The sequence below is a fragment of the Cucurbita maxima genome, unplaced genomic scaffold (assembly GCF_002738345.1).
Source record: "Cucurbita maxima cultivar Rimu unplaced genomic scaffold, Cmax_1.0 Cma_Scf00063, whole genome shotgun sequence".
In the NCBI taxonomy this organism is placed as follows: domain Eukaryota; kingdom Viridiplantae; phylum Streptophyta; class Magnoliopsida; order Cucurbitales; family Cucurbitaceae; genus Cucurbita; species Cucurbita maxima.
This window is the reverse complement of record NW_019272079.1, coordinates 387,592-403,572: the sequence shown is the minus strand read 5'-3', so window position 1 is coordinate 403,572 and position 15,981 is coordinate 387,592. Positions and strand designations below refer to the sequence as shown.

At 39.3% G+C, this 15,981-nt stretch overlaps 2 protein-coding genes across 3 annotated transcripts; both read right to left on the bottom strand.

The window, feature by feature from the left end:
• Positions 1 to 1,752: 1,752 nt before the first annotated feature.
• LOC111472045 (protein P21-like) lies at positions 1,753 to 2,617 on the bottom strand. The gene has a single exon (XM_023117739.1). It carries the CDS (start codon positions 2,536 to 2,538, stop codon positions 1,825 to 1,827), a length of 714 nt encoding a protein of 237 aa, XP_022973507.1. The 5' UTR covers positions 2,539 to 2,617; the 3' UTR covers positions 1,753 to 1,824.
• A 9,742-nt stretch (positions 2,618 to 12,359) lies between these two features.
• On the bottom strand, positions 12,360 to 14,126 carry LOC111472041 (ethylene-responsive transcription factor ERF112-like). 2 transcript variants are annotated; one of them, XM_023117733.1, is made up of 2 exons: positions 13,766 to 14,126; positions 12,360 to 13,081 (listed from the first exon to the last, which is right to left on the bottom strand). In XM_023117733.1, exons 1-2 carry the CDS (start codon positions 14,067 to 14,069, stop codon positions 12,435 to 12,437), a joined length of 951 nt encoding a protein of 316 aa, XP_022973501.1. In that variant the 5' UTR covers positions 14,070 to 14,126; the 3' UTR covers positions 12,360 to 12,434. The 2 variants fall into 2 exon arrangements, with proteins under 2 accessions (XP_022973501.1, XP_022973500.1); XM_023117732.1 differs by having other exon boundaries at positions 12,360 to 13,084; positions 13,766 to 14,125.
• Between the last annotated feature and the right edge of the window lie 1,855 nt (positions 14,127 to 15,981).

The window sequence follows — 15,981 nt, the reverse complement described above, 5'->3', positions numbered from 1 at the left end:
GCCTCCTCTGTCACCATGTCTATGGTCATGTTTGCGACCATGTCCACGACTCTGTTTTCTTGTTATGGCTGCCACATCCCCTTGTACTTGGAAAAAAAAAAAAAAGTCAGTCGCATCATTCTTTTTCGTCCATGTGAGCCACTCCTCATGTGTGAGTAAGAGGTGTTTTTCCCCCTCTTTGTCTTCATAGCCACGAAGTTTCCCCTCATGGACCTTAAGACAACCAATGACCTCTGCAACTAACATGTTCTTGAGGTCGTTGAACTGCTCGATGGAGGTAACAATTTGCATGAATCTTGGGAGAACGGCTCGAAGGAACTTCTTGACGACGAAGATCTACTCCACCATGTCGCCTAATGAATGGATGCCACTGACGATCGTCGTCAACTTCATGGCAAAGTCGTCTATTGACTCACTGTTCTTCATGCGGATAGCCTCGAACTCACTCTTCAAGATCTGCACCTTTGCTTCCTTGACACCCACATGCATTGATTGCAGCGTCTCCCACGCTGCCATTGTCGAGTCCTTCTCTGCCAACATGAGAAAAACGTCATTTGAGACTGCTTGGTAGATGGCGACAAGAGCCATCCTATCCTTATGCTTCTCAACTTCGTCCCACATGCCCTATGCCTGTAAGTTAACACACATCTTTATCGACCATGTTGCTGGTTACTCTTCGTGAGTAACGGGTATAGGAGCGTTACACTCCCCTCCCTTCCACTCTTAATTGTTGTCACATCTCCTCTAGCAACTTTGTGTGGTGACGACATTTTTTTCGGCATCCTAGCTCTGATACCAAATGTTGGAAATGACCCACGATCGAAATATGTCGAAACAAATAATTGAAGCACGAAGAACAACTTGAGGGGAGAGATCTTTCAAAACAAAGAAACCTTAAACACTTAAATTTTCAACTTTGTCGTTGTTGTGAAAAAAAGCATACTTCTCATGTGTATTTATAGAGAAAAAAACACTAACTTGCTTCCTAAACGTTCTTCTCAAATTAAGAATCACTAACAACATTGGTCCAGCACAGAAAAATTTGGTTCACAATTTCCAACTACTACCAATTCTTGTAGATATGAACTTATTCTATTAATTCTACTAACAATTCTCCTAAAATTCCTCCAAGTTAGTCACTTGTTTTACTCTTGTTCTATCGTTGATCAGAGATTTCTCTATGAACAATACGAATCAGAGTTTGAAGAAGGGGAAGGAGAAGGAGTCCTAGACCCGCAACAGATAGAGGAGGATTTATACAATCACATAGTTTGGGCTCCTAGAATATGGCGCCCTTGGGGCTTTCTATTTGATTGTATCGAAAGGCCCAATGAATTGGGATTTCCCTATTGGGCTAGGTCATTTCGGGGCAAGCGGATCATTTCTGATGAAGAGAATGATTCGGAGTTCTTGTAGAGTGGAACCGTGCAGGACCAGACACGAGACAGATCTTCCAACGAACAAGACTTTTTTCGAATAAGCCAATTCATTTGAGATCATGCAGATCCACTCTTTTTCCTATTCAAAGATCAGCCTTTTGTCTCTGTGTTTTCGCATCAAGAATTCTTTGTAGACGAAGAGATGTCAAAGGGGATGCTTACTTCCCAAACAGATCTTCCTATATGTATATATAAACGAAGTCTACTAACAATTCTTTTAAAGTTATTATATAAGTTAGTAATTTGTTCTACTATCGGAAGTTTAATAGCTCACAAAATCAATGCATCCATGAAATAGAAACTAAAAACGTTGTTAGTCGAAGATATTAGAGGGCTTCTCTTGTCAAAATACTAGTTCAAATTTAAATTACACAACAGTTACATGTTACGAAGGACAGAATACGACGTCGTAACCGGTGCCACCAGGGCACGTCAACGTACTAGCTTCATCATCGAATGGGTAACTATAAACATCAGGGCACAAAGCTTTAAAAAATCTTGAATAACTCGTAGGCCCACACCTCATCGTCGAGTTATTACAACAATATACGTTGGTCTTGAACACCATGCATGGACTTTGGCAGCCGCCAGGCGCCCTCAGCTCCGTAGGGCACAATCGATTGATATCCGCTGCGCAACTGGCTCCCCTACTACATCCATAGGCCGTCTTCGGACTGAATTTGATTGGAATATTGAAGCCTTTGACAAGAGAGATATCCAAGAAATCCAAATTGTTAGCTTGATTGAGTGCAAATTCAGCTAGAGTTAAGGGCGGTATGCCGGAGTCTTGACAATTGAGAACTCCGCTACAATAACCGGTTTGACAACGTCCTCTCTCTAAGTTGTCGAAGTTACAATTTGTTCTACCCCAAACGCGTCCTACCGAACTGTCGAGCATATTCAAGGTCCAAGCCTCGCCGCTTTCGAGACGTCGACCGCTGCCAAAACTTCTGGTAGTGACTAGTATAGCTGCCCAAATCGTGGAGGGGCAGTTGTTGAGCATAGTGATGGTAGAGCCACGACTACGGCTAGTGCCGCAGCTTCTAGTGAACCTACCCATGTTATTCTGTGAGCCAAGTGGCAAAAGGGTTTGGTCCATTAAGGTTTGAGCTTTGGTAATGAATATGAAATTGATGAAAAGAGAAGAGAAGAGGATATGTTTGTAGGAGAAGAATGACATAGCTGGAATTGGAAGCATTAAAATGGGATTAAAATGCTTCTTGATCCGTCACATCAAATCCAAGTCAATGCGTTTACTTGTATTCAACACGTCAGGTTGACCTTTCGAGCATTAAGGTGGCTTTTGGTTCATGCCTTCGAGAAGGACATTGCCGAGAAAATTGGGGTTCAAAGGTTGTCTTTGTGTGTAGATATTCTTTGCCTTTTAATTTTTAAAAAACTTTTAAATGATAATTCTACAACAAACCATCATATATAAGATGGTGGAAACTTTCCCAGTTTTAAAGCCTTGAGAGAAATCATGAAAGAGAAAGTCCAAAGAGGATAATATCTGCTAGCGGTGGATCTAGGTCGTTACAATGGTACCAGACCTAGACATCGGACGATATGCCAACCTTCTCGCTGTTCCCCGAAGGGAGGTAGACATAAAGCGATGTGCCAATAAGGATGTTGGACCCCAAAGGGAGTGGATTTGGGGGTGATCCCACATCTATTGGAGGAAGGAAAGAGTGACAGCTGGGACGCTGGCCCCGAAGAGGGTGGATTGTGATGTCCCACATTGGTTGAGGAGAAGAACAAACTACCATTTATATAAGGGTGTGGAAACTTGAGGGCAAGCCCAAAAAGGACAATATCTGCTAGCGGTGGATAGTGCACACTCATGGTAGATAGTTGCAAGAAAGGAGGAAGGGACAGGTGTATTAAAGGGGAAAAAGAGAGGAAGATGGAGGTGCGTGGGGTGCTGAAGGGTGGTAGAGATTGTTGTAGTGGTGGAAAATTAGAGAGCTCTGGTGTGGGATTAAAAATGAAGAATAGAAAAGAAATAAAAATAGGAAAACAGGGGAGGAGAGTTAAAATTGGTGAATCTTTCGGAAATACTCATGTCGGGGCGCAAGCTTGAGGTTAGAGGAACGCTTGTGGAAACTATCAGCGTCGGAAGCTCAAGGGATAAGCCATTTCCTTGTCGGGGCGCAAGCTTGAGATTAGAGGAACGCTTGTGGAAACTATCAGCGTCGGAAGCTCAAGGGATAAGCCATATTAGGTGTTTATTCAAAGGTAAGAAAACCCATTTGATAGAATCTTTAAATTCCGATATCTTGGTCTAACTGCTTAATAAGTTATGAAATAGGGATTGTTAGAATCATAACAAGGAGATCTATAAAGTTGTAGAAGAAGTTGGGACGAAATACGGGCGGTAAAGGTGGAATGTGTTGTAGAAGAAGTTGGGACGATAGAGGTGGAATATGACTTCAGGACATAATTGGTATTAATAGAAAAGTTGAGAAAATTGCAGAAACGGAGGGCGCATGAGGAGCTGCGACTGGGAGTTCTCCTGGTGCGTGGGACAAACACGTTGAGAGTGTGAGGGCGCGTGAGACTTCATTTCGGTTTCCGGTATGTCCCGTTCGACTCCTTTTGACCTGTCCTATCAAGATTGGTCTATACTTATTTTAAAAATTGTGAAATATAGGTCTAATTGGAAGGAATTGTGTTGAAATACCCTATTAAACATACATCCAAGGGAAAAGGAGTTCGAAATCAAGTAAGTAGCATATCGATCTTTGAACTAGTTCTTAACTTGTTTTACAACATGTGAATATGTTGTTTACCTAATTAAGAGTTTAGTATGTTAATACGTGCTGTGATGATATTGATTGTCTAATTGTATATTGTGACTGCTTGCATGTGATGTAAGCATGTAATAAATGATTACTAAAATGTTCTATGAGTCGAACATTATAAACGTATGAAAGCATGCATCAGATGTGAGTATGCTAAGCATGTTAATAGAAAGGTTATGACTCTAAGATATGCTTATAGATTGTTGAACCATGGCTCAACCATCTATAAGCATATCTTAGAGTCATAATGGCTTATTTATATGAGTATTGTAGTCTACTAATTCCCGTGGAGTTCCTACCAACGCGCTGTGTGCTAAGTCAGAGAGAATGAGTACTCCTGACCATTGGTATATAAGATGTACAGGCCGCCAGAGCAATTAGTAGACAGGCCATATTTGACCGAGAGCGAGTCTTACATACAAGTCCGAAAATTCAAGATAAACATGTCTAGAGAGAGTCAGTAACCTAAGCTAGAGGTGTTGAAACTAATCACTCCTCCTCTCAATCTCAATTCAGTTTTCTGTTGTCACCAACAAGAGGTAGCTGAGATATCTCATTAATGAACAGATGACCCTAGTAAGAGAAACTAAAAGTCAATGACGAATAAAACTTAAAAACACGTTGAAAGATTAGTTATGAACTCATGAAAAATAAGTTGGTTACTACTGGGTAATTTAATTACTCATCAAATTATTTTTATCTAGATTTAGTTGATGCAGGCCAACCGAGGACGAGGACGAGACCAACGGGCTAGAGACTGGGATGTTAAACACTGTCATAAGCCCTATTCTCTAGGACCAAGACCTATTCTCAAGGTTTTGCTAATATTTTTAGGCTTGTTAGTTTATCTTTAGGTTTAGCAGAAGGCTATATAATGCCATTCTTTATGGTGTTGAAAAATCAAGTTTTTGAGTGCAATATTGTATGTCTTGAGTGATTTTGGTGTTGTGAGTACATTTGTTCCGCTTTCGGCGCACAACAAGTGGTATCAGAGCCTTATTGTGGTATTTTGGGGTATTGTGAAAGCTTGGGCCTCATCGACCATTAGACGTGCTCACAATCGTGTTTATTCTCTTGAAATTCAATTTTCAAGAATTGTGTTTTTTGAGTTTCATCCAGATTAATTATTGCAAATGGCAGAACCATCACGACGTGGATCGAGAGTGTGGAGTTCCAATCTCGAAGTAGAGAAATTTGATGGAACCAATAATTTTGGTGTTTGGCGAGGCGAAGTTAGCGATTTGCTGGTCATGCAAGATCTCGATGTTTCTCTCCAAGAGGAAATGCCTGAAGACATGACAAAAGCAGAATGGACGAAATTAAATCGACAATCCTGTGGAATTATTCGATCCTGTCTTGGCAAGGATCAGAAATATCCATTTATGAAGGTTACCATGGCGAAAGAATTATGGGACAAGCTTGAAGCGAAATATATGAAGAAGAGTGTAGAAAATAAACTCTATTTGAAGAAGAAACTCTTCCGTTTTGACTACAAGGAAGGCATCTCAATGGCTGAGCATTTGGATGATTTTAACAAAATCATCACTGATTTGCTCAATCTTGATGTTATGATTGATGACGAGGACAAGGCGTTGTTGTTATTAAACTCTCTGCCGGAAACCTACGAGTTTTTAGTAACGACCCTACTACATGGAATCACTAATATTGATTTTGAAGATGTTTCAAATGCCTTAATAAACAATGAGATGCGAAAAAAAGGAAAAGGAGACGTATCAAAGCTCTAGCTCAAATGTTCTCACTGCTCATGGAAGGACTTCTAATTGGAAAAAGAACGAATGCGGAGAGTCTCGATTAAAGTCGAGAGGTAGATCTGACAATTGGAGAAAACTTGATAAAAATGAGTGTGCATATTGTCGACAGAAAGGCCATTGGAAAAAAGATTGTTCGATCTTAAAAGAGAAGGGGTCGAAGTCCAATGTGGTTAGAGATGACGACACTGATATAGATGATGCCTTGACAATCTCCCTATCAGTCAGCCAAACCAGTGAATGGATTCTTGATTCTAGGTGCTCCTATCATATGTGTCCCAACAAAGAGATGTTTTTGGACTTCAAAAAGTTCAATGGTGGAGTTGTCTATATGGGCAATGATAGTACTTGCAAGATAATGGGAATCGGCTCAGTACAAATCAAGATGTTTGATGGGGTTATACGAAAACTCAAAGAGGTGAGGTATGTCCCTGACTTGAAGAAAAATTTGATTTCACTTGGCGTTTTGGATGCGAGTGGTTATTGCATCATTTTAGAAGGAGGGAATTTGAAAGTAGCTCGTGGAGCTTTGGTGGCAATTACAGGAACTAGAAGAGGTAGCATATACTATCTCAACGGAACCACAATAATTGGGCATGCTGCTGTGGCAAGTTCGAAAGAACAAGACATATCGAAATTATGGCACATGCGACTCGGACATGCTGGTGAGAAGGCGCTTCAGACACTGGTGAACCAAGGAGTCCTTAAGGGTGCCACAACTGGAAGAATTGATTTCTGTGAACATTGTATATTTGGTAAACAAAAAAATGTGAAGTTTGGTACAGCTATACACCAAACAAAGGGCATTTTGGATTATGTTCACACTGATGTATGGGGTCCCACAAAGAATGTCTCATTGGGAGGAAAGAGGTGGTTCGTCACCTTTATTGATGACTACTCGAAGAGAGTTTGGATGTATCCCATGAGGCACAAAAACGAGGTTCTCCAAATCTTCCTAGAGTGGAAGAAAATGGTAGAGAATCAGACGGACAGGAAAATCAAAAGGCTGAGATCAGACAACGGGGGAGAATATACTTATGATCCATTTCTTAAAGTATGCCGAGATGAAGGGATCGTTCGACACTTCACTGTTCCTGGTAAGCCACAACAAAATGGAGTTGTTGAGAGAATGAACCAGACATTAACAGAGAAGGTTCGATGCATATTGTCTCAAGCAGGATTGAGTAAAGCATTTTGGGCTGAGGCTCTCAGTTATGCAGTTCACTTGGTGAATCGTTTACCTGTTTCTGGAAACGGTGGGAGAACTCCGCTTGAGGTATGGTCAGGTAGTCCTGTTAGTGATTATGATAAATTGCATGTGTTCGGGTGTCCTGCTTATTATCATGTGACAGACTCAAAGCTGGATCCTAGAGCAAAAAAAGCCAAGTTTATGGGCTTTAACAAATGTGTGAATGGCTATAGGTTATGGTGTCCAGAAACAAGTAAGATTGTTAATAGTCGAGATGTGACATTCGATGAGTCTGGAATGTTTTTGCAAAAAATTGAAAATAATGACGAGGCATTGAAGCAGGTGGAGAAGGTGGTGTTCTCTCCTGATGTGGTTGCTCCTACTGAAGAACCTATTGATCAGGTAAATAATAACTTTGATGTCTTAGAACAGAAAGAGCAAAGTCTTGAGGAGCAAAGCCTTGTAAATGAAAGAGTGGAGGAACCTGAGTCAATCGCCAAGAATAGACCACGAAGGGTAATTCGAAAACCTGCAAGGTTTAATGATACGATAGCATATGCTTTCTCTTTGATTGATGGAGTTCCTAACAGTTACAAATATGCTATTCAGAGCCCGGAAAGCTTACACTGGCAAGAGGCTGTGAATCAGGAGATAGCATCATTGGAGATAAATCAAACTTGGGATTTGGTACAGCTTCCAAAAGGTAAGAAGGAAATTGGTTGTAAATGGGTTTTTGCAAAAAAGGAAGACCCTTTTGGTATACGTTATAAGGCTCGACTTGTGGCTAAAGGCTACGCACAAAAAGAAGGTATTGATTACAATGAAATTTTCTCACCTGTGGTAAAACATTCTTCGATTCGAATATTGTTGGCTTTGGTTGCTCAATTTAATCTTGAGCTTGCACAACTCGATGTAAAAACTGCCTTTTTGCATGGAGATTTGGAAGAAGAAATATATATGGCGCAACCAGTTGGTTTCCGAGTAGTTGGACAACAACATTTAGTATGCAGATTGAAGAAATCTTTGTATGGGCTGAAGCAATCCCCTCGCCAATGGTATAAAAGGTTTGATCATTTCATGGTAGAGCATATGTATACTTAGTCAATTTGACCATTGTGTGTATTATCGATGTCTCGATGATGGATCGTTTATTTACTTGCTCTTATATGTTGATGATATGTTAATTGCTTCAAAGAGACAGGTGGAGATTGATAATCTCAAAGATGAGCTTTCTAAAACATTTGAAATGAAAGACTTAGGCAATGCAAAGAAAATACTTGGAATGGAGATAGAGCGAGATCGAAAAAAAGGTACAGTCAGTCTGGTTGACTCAGTCTCAATATCTACGCAAGGTATTGCCAAGATTTAGTTTGAATGATTCAACCAAACCCGTTAGTACTCCACTTGCTCCCCATTTCAAGCTTAGTGCTTCCATGTGTCCAAGTTATGTATGCTATGGTGTGTACTCGACCTGATCTTTCACACGCAGTAAGCATGGTGAGTCGTTATATGCATAATCCTGGTAAAGAGCATTCGGCTGTAAAATGGATTCTTAGGTACATTCTTGGCACTATTGATGTTGGTATTAAGTTTCAAAAACAAGAAATGTTTAATCTTGACAATCGTGTAGCTGGTTTTGTGGATTCTGATTATGCTGGTGATTTGGATAAGCGACGATCTACTACGGGATATTTATTTACTATGGCTGGTGGACCTGCTTGTTGGCGTTCAACATTGCAGTCTACTGTTGCATTGTCTACCACTGAAGCAGAGTATATGGCAGTAACGGAAGCTTTTAAAGAAGCTATTTGGATGCATGGTTTGATCAATGACTTGGGTATTTTGCAGGGACATATAGATGTATTTTGTGATAGCCAGAGCGCTATTTGGTTGTCAAAAAATCAAGTCCATCATGCTCGTACAAAACACATTGATGTCCGTTTTCACTTTATTCGAGAAATTATTAGCAAAGGGGATAGTCGTTTATTAAAAATTGGAACTGCTGATAACCCTGCTGATATGTTGACAAAGATGATCGCTCATGAAAAGTTCTGCCATTGTTTGGATCTCATCAACGTCGGAAGGAAGGAGTAGTGTGTTGACGTGGTAGCAACCAAATTCGCTATCAACTTGGAGATCTTATGACAAGGTGGAGATTGTTAAACACTGTCATAAGCCCTATTCTCTAGGACCAAGACCTATTCTCCGCTTTCGGCGCACAACATGGGAATCCATGCATGTGTCTGTTTTGTATACTTATGCTTTCGCTGTCAAGAATTTACTTTGGTTGTTTTAAGTTTTAAATAGTACTGGTTTTAAATGCTTTTACGGGATGTTTTTGGAAATATTTTAAAATTTATGATTGGTTGTCGGAGTTTATTATCGATGTCAGTAGTAGCTCTTGTGAATCGCGTTGACGATGAGCGGGTGTTACATGCACCCAACTATTTATGCTATTTATATGTGTTCTATGTAACCATATATAATTCAATGCTATGTATACATATGACATCCATTAAGCCATGTTGTGAATAAAATGAAACATTATGTATCATGTTATGTTTTGCCATGTAGAAATATGTGATGGACTATGTGAGGACTATTATGCATACATAATGCATATATGTATTATGTCATGAATACATGGATAAAAGGAGAAAGAAGACGATGTTATATCATATCATACAATTTGTACTCATCATAAACATATAACATCATCTTCTTTCTCCTTTTAAATATAACATCATCTTATCACATCATATAATGCATATATGTATATGCATCGAAAAATTACCCCCTTTATGATGAGTACAAATGCGTACGTTATGAAAAGAAAATTGATCAATATGTTTAACATGATACTACGATGGTCACTACTTCTACCAGGTGTTTGACAATAGTACTAGATAATGCTAGCCTGACTAGAAAAGGGACCTAGGATGTGTGCGAACAAACTGGTGGGTCCATATTTATACATATGAGCCGCGTGTAGATTAGTAAATATATATCCAATGACCCGTTTAAGATAGTCACCTAAGGGAATACGAGTTTAGGTCGCATTCATGTTGCATGTCTTTGAATTTCTTAACTTCAATAGTGGGTTCACTTACTAAGTATTTCTTAAAATACTCAAGTTACGTGGTACTTCTGTATTTCAGGTAAAGACAAGACACCTCTGCTAGCTAAGACAAGACACAAAGCGAGATGAGCGTTCTAACAGGAAACAACTCCTGACGGTACTTGGAGCAACTTTGGGAGATGAAATTTAAATGTACTCGAGTTTAGAGAAAATGCTAGCTAAGACCAATCAAATAAGTGGACTTACTATTGGCTTGGTAGAAGACTTGTCTTGTGTATGACAATACGTGTTCGGTGGTCTTTGCACATGCCATTTATGTTTTATATTATATAATGATGTGATTATGTTATATGATTATGAAACTATATTATATGATGATGTTATATGATGGTGTTCTATGATTATGTGATATGATGATGACATGATGAGATGATATATGATAACTTGACGATGTAGATGCATGATGATGAGATGACGTTATTTTATATTAAGAAAATGTGCGTGTATTAAATACCATGATGCATTATGACGATGATTTCTTAAGACACAACCTAGTTAATATTAATGATGATGAATGTATGAAGATCAATGTATGCATGTTACTTAGATAAAATTCACACTGTCACTAGTCGATACAAAACTGAAAATGGCCGAAAGGTTCGTCATGGGCCTAAATCAAGAAATCCGGCGAACAGCTAATGTCATGGAAAAACCTAGAGAGAAGGTGAGGGGAAATGTCAGTATCGGGTACAAACGATAGTATGAATAGAGGGACTCACATCGACAACCACCAGTGCGTAGACCTCGGTATAGGGATAAACACCATCCTCGATATGCGGATAGATACCCCCGAGACTAAGAGAGGGTCCAAAAAGGTGAGAAACCATTTTGCGGCGAATGTGGAAAGCAACATTGTGGCATATGTAAGGCGCTTGTCTCATATGTGGTCATAAGGCCATGTTGCTAAATACTATACTGCAAGTTGGACGAAAAACCTAGTCGGGGCCTATGCATATCATTTTACAAGCAAGGGTGTATGCATCCACTAGTAGGGACGGTGGGAAATCTGACATAGTGGTGAAAAGTACATTATCCATCCTGAGACACTACGCTTTAATGTTATTTGATTTAAGTTCTACGCACGTCATATCATAACATGTATCATATCATATCACAAACACATCGTTTCATAACATTTTACACTTATCAAACATATGACACGTGCAGAGCTACGGGGCACGTGTCATCACCCGTTTACGTCACGAATTCTGAAGCTTTTCTCTCTCTTCCTAAAATCATTTCGATGTCATTTTTTCGTCGTCATTCTCCCCAGATCTGGGTTGCTTTGCACATTTAATCATTTCCTCTTCACTCTCGGTGTCGTAGTACTTTTATGCACTTACGAAAATGTGATATTCTAACGTTACAATTTTCTCTTAAACCCATATTCACCAACAATATTTTTTACGGTACAACAATCATAACACATAACTTACTTACCACTAGGATATCGAGAATCGTTAGCAAGCTTCCACTCCATATGCTACATTCGTCGCAATATACTAAACTCGAGTTTCTCAACCTCGCCGGAAAGTGAGTCATTTGCTTGTTCATTCAGTCGTGCCACCACCTTTCTCTATGTATTCTTACTCTCTCAAGGATACCAAAGCAGGTTTCATCGTGTAGCAACATTCAAATTCTTCCTCACCGAAAATCGTGAGATTTTCAGGCGATTTGCAGCGAGTTTGGTTTTTTTTTTATTCGTTACATCAAAGTTCAAGAACTAAATTAACAACATTTATTGACATCACTATCGTTAATTTCCTCGAGCGTATTTCTACAATTTTATATATTCATGACAAAATTTCATCAGCCAAATAAACAATACGGTCTACTCGACATCTTTTTTTTTTCAAAAAATCATGAACGAACATAAATTTTGTTGTAATGAATTACTATTTCATCTTTTTTCTTTCTACAACATATGGTAGTGAACAACCTTAAAAGAACAAGAAAATAAATCTACAAGAAATTAAAAAAAAAAAAAAAAAATTAATAGTAACATTTGTTTTTGTTTTTTTTTTTTTGAAAATATTAAATATCTGCGTGGCAGTTACCGTGGCCGCTAAAAGATTTCAGCTGTCCAATCACAAACCGTCAACCGGTAGCGGGAGGACGATAGCTCAATCCCGTTGGCGGCGGCATCGAAGAATCCCCACCGCCGTGGTTCTGATTTCCCGGCGGCCGGAAATATGCAATCTGCTGCTGGGCAAATGGCAAATCAAAATTCGAAGCACCAGAAGAAGAAATCAAAGAATTTGGATTCACAAATGGCGAATTACAGAGCACCCTGTCAAACGTCACCGCCGGCTGGACGGAATTCTCGCCGGAATTCTGAATCAAATGAGAATACTGCAAATAGTCTCCAAGAGCATCTTGCGGCGGGAAAACCGGCGGCTGCACCACCGGAGACGGAACTAAATGAGGGGTGGGCGGCGAAGACGGTGGAAGGGTAGTGACGAATTCAGGGAAATTGAGCTTAGCTTTGCTGCCACGGAAGCGCAAGGCGGCGCTGTCGTAGGCTCGGGCGGCGGCCTCTGCGGTGTCGAAAGTGCCGAGCCAGACTCGGGCGGCCTTCTGAGGGTCACGAATTTCGGCAGCCCATTTTCCCCATGGCCTCTGTCTTACTCCTCTGTATCTTGTTCTTGTTGTCTCTTTGCCGGGAAATTCCGCCGTCGTTGTCGGCGCCGTCGCTGTGGCGGCGGGGATGGTGTTGCTCGAACTTGAACCTCCTTCCTCTTTTACTACTGCCCACAAGAATTACAAATTCAATTAATTCTAATTTTTTTTCTTAAAATTTTATAAAGATTTATTTTTTAATTTCATAATTATTTATTTATTCAATTTATTTCAATTATTTATTTTTCAAACCTTCCTTAAAATATTTTTTAATTATTTAGAAGGTATTTACAAAAATATATATTAAAATTAAGTTTTTAAATTTTATTTGATTATTTATTCTTCAAAAAAAAATTAATAATTTTTGTAACGCACGTAATTGTTCAAAATATATATTAAAATTGAGTAATTAACGTGTTTAAAAATAAGTAAATATATAATTTTATTTTTGTTAAAAAATTATTTTAAAATTGAAAGCATAACCGGAACCAATCCAACTCAAAAAATTTATAGTCCATTCCAATAATTGGGTTGGGTCGAAAGGACATTTTACTCAATCCAACCTGGTTTTGTAAAAAAGAATTATAAAATTCGAACGATTAGGTCGAGTCTCAAAAATGTCTCAACCCGACCAACTGAACCCATTTCTTTGTTTAATAAGATTTATTTTAATTGAAAAATTTATAATTGGGATCCCGTATTAATCCTATCTAACCAAACCCAGTTCATTATTCAATAAAAAAATTAATAATTCTAAAAATTGGGTTAGATCTAAAAATATCTAGACCGGACAAGAATTGGAAACTCACAAATTTTTGGAGAGAGCGTGGAATAACTCTGAATGGCTCTAAACTCGATCCTCCCACCTTCTTCTTCCCTCTCTCTTTTCCTAGAACACCCGGTCACCGCTGTCGTTGTCGTCGTCACTGGAGCATCCGAACAAGGCGAATAACCAACCCCAGAAGCATGAGCAGCGCCACCAGAAATGACATGAGTCAAAGCCGACACCATTGCCATTAGCTCCCCCTCAGACGAAAACATAGCCTCCGGGTCATCTCCGCCGCCGTTGCCGCCGCCGCCGCCGCCGTGGTTCGCCACCTTGAGAAAGCACATGAAATCAAGGGCAAAAATCTTAATTTGAAGAGATTGGATTAAAGGGTGTTCATAATTTATATATAATTTGAAGAACGTGCGTGGCCGCCATAGGAATAGTGAAGAAGGGGGATTTGGCGCCAACAGGGTATGGCCGCTAATATTCTTGAAGTGGAGCTTGGGTTCACACCTCTAGGGTATTCATGGGGGGATGGACACATGAAAAAGGAATAAAGGTATTAAGGGAGAAGAGTTCTTTATTTTTGTTTTACTTTCTTTTTAAGTCGGTCATGTGGGTTGGAGAGAGGAGAGGTGGGTTTGGGATGGGGTTGGATTTGATGGCCGACTTAAGGCTATATTCAATATTTAGTAAACCGAAACCATATATATACTCTATTAGTTAGTGCTCTCAAAATATATTTTTATTCATCATGTATTCTCTCTTGTTATACGTCACTGAAGTCATTAATAAAACCTTTACCCAATATTTCTCCTTGAATTTTCTCTCTCTTGTTTTTTGTGTTCATCTTGATCGAGTTTGTGCTATCCTAACAACTGGTATTAGAGTGAAGAGAAATTCACCATGATCTACGAAGACGGAAATTTCAAAGATTGGAATTGAAAGGTGTTGTTTTTGGATAATCAGCGAGAGAAATTCGGTGAGAGGAAATCGTCTGGAGATTGTTGGAAGAAAAATAAAATGTTGTAAGATAGAAGAGAGAGAATGGCTGAAATTTTGAATGTTATTAAATATGAGGAACATATTTCCTATTTAAAGGTAAACTATCTAAAAATGGCTTGGAGAGGGGTGAACTAAATCTTCGGTGGTTGGTGATCCATTCCACCTGTTTTGTCAAATGATCAGACGAGGTATTCTGAAATCGTGAATCTAAATAAGAAAAAACTGAAAAACTCAGGTTTTATCTAACAAAAGGTTTGATTGATGGATCCGATTTCAGTTTCTGGAAGATGCAGGTTGAGAATTTTCTTACCAAAAAGGTCTTCACGAACCCCTGTTGGGGGTGAAGCCGGTTACTATGACCATAGAGCAGTGGAAGCTCAAGGATTGCTAGGCCTTAGGGTTGATATGGTTGACGCTGTCCAAAAACATGGTGTTCAATATTATTAAGGAGAAGACAACTGAGTTCGGTGGAAATTAATTTCGAGGATGAAATTGAAGCATTTATTTTGGTGTCATCTTTACCTGATTTGTGGAATATTGTTGTTGCTGAAATGAGTAGTTCACGAGGATTTGATAAACTGAAGTTCGATGAAATTTGAGAAGTAGTTCTCAACGAAAGTATTCACAAACGGGAAATCGGAGATTCATCAGGCAGGCTCTCAGTGTTGATCGAAGGGGAAGAAGCAAATCGAAGGCCCAAACAATGGGCGATCAAAATCAAGTAACCGAGGAAAATCTCTAAACAAACCAAATGTAAAGTGTTACGAGTTGTGGAGAAAAAAGTCACTTTCGAACAAATTGTATAAAGAGGAAGCAGAATCACACATCAGAGGATGACAATTCTTTGAATGAATGAGTTGGGTATGATTTTAAGGTCATAGGAATGAGTCAACCAATATAGATTTGCTCTAAGAAAGCACGTTTAACCATTGAGTTTCTATGATTGAGCCGCAAAAAAAAAAAAAAAATGCATTTTGTTGGTACAAGTAGTAATTGTAACGGCCAAACCCACTGCTACTAAATATTGTCCTCTTTGGGTTTTTCTTTTTGGGTTTTTCCTCATGGCTTTAAAACGTGTCTGTTAGGGAAAGGTTTCCACACCTTATAAAGGGTGTTTCGTTCTCCTCCCCAACCAATGTGGGATATCACAATTAATATTTGCTAACGGTGGGTCTGGGCCGTTACAAATGGTATTAGAGTCAGACACCAGACTATGTGCCAGCAAGGAGGCTGTTCCCCAAAGGAGAATAG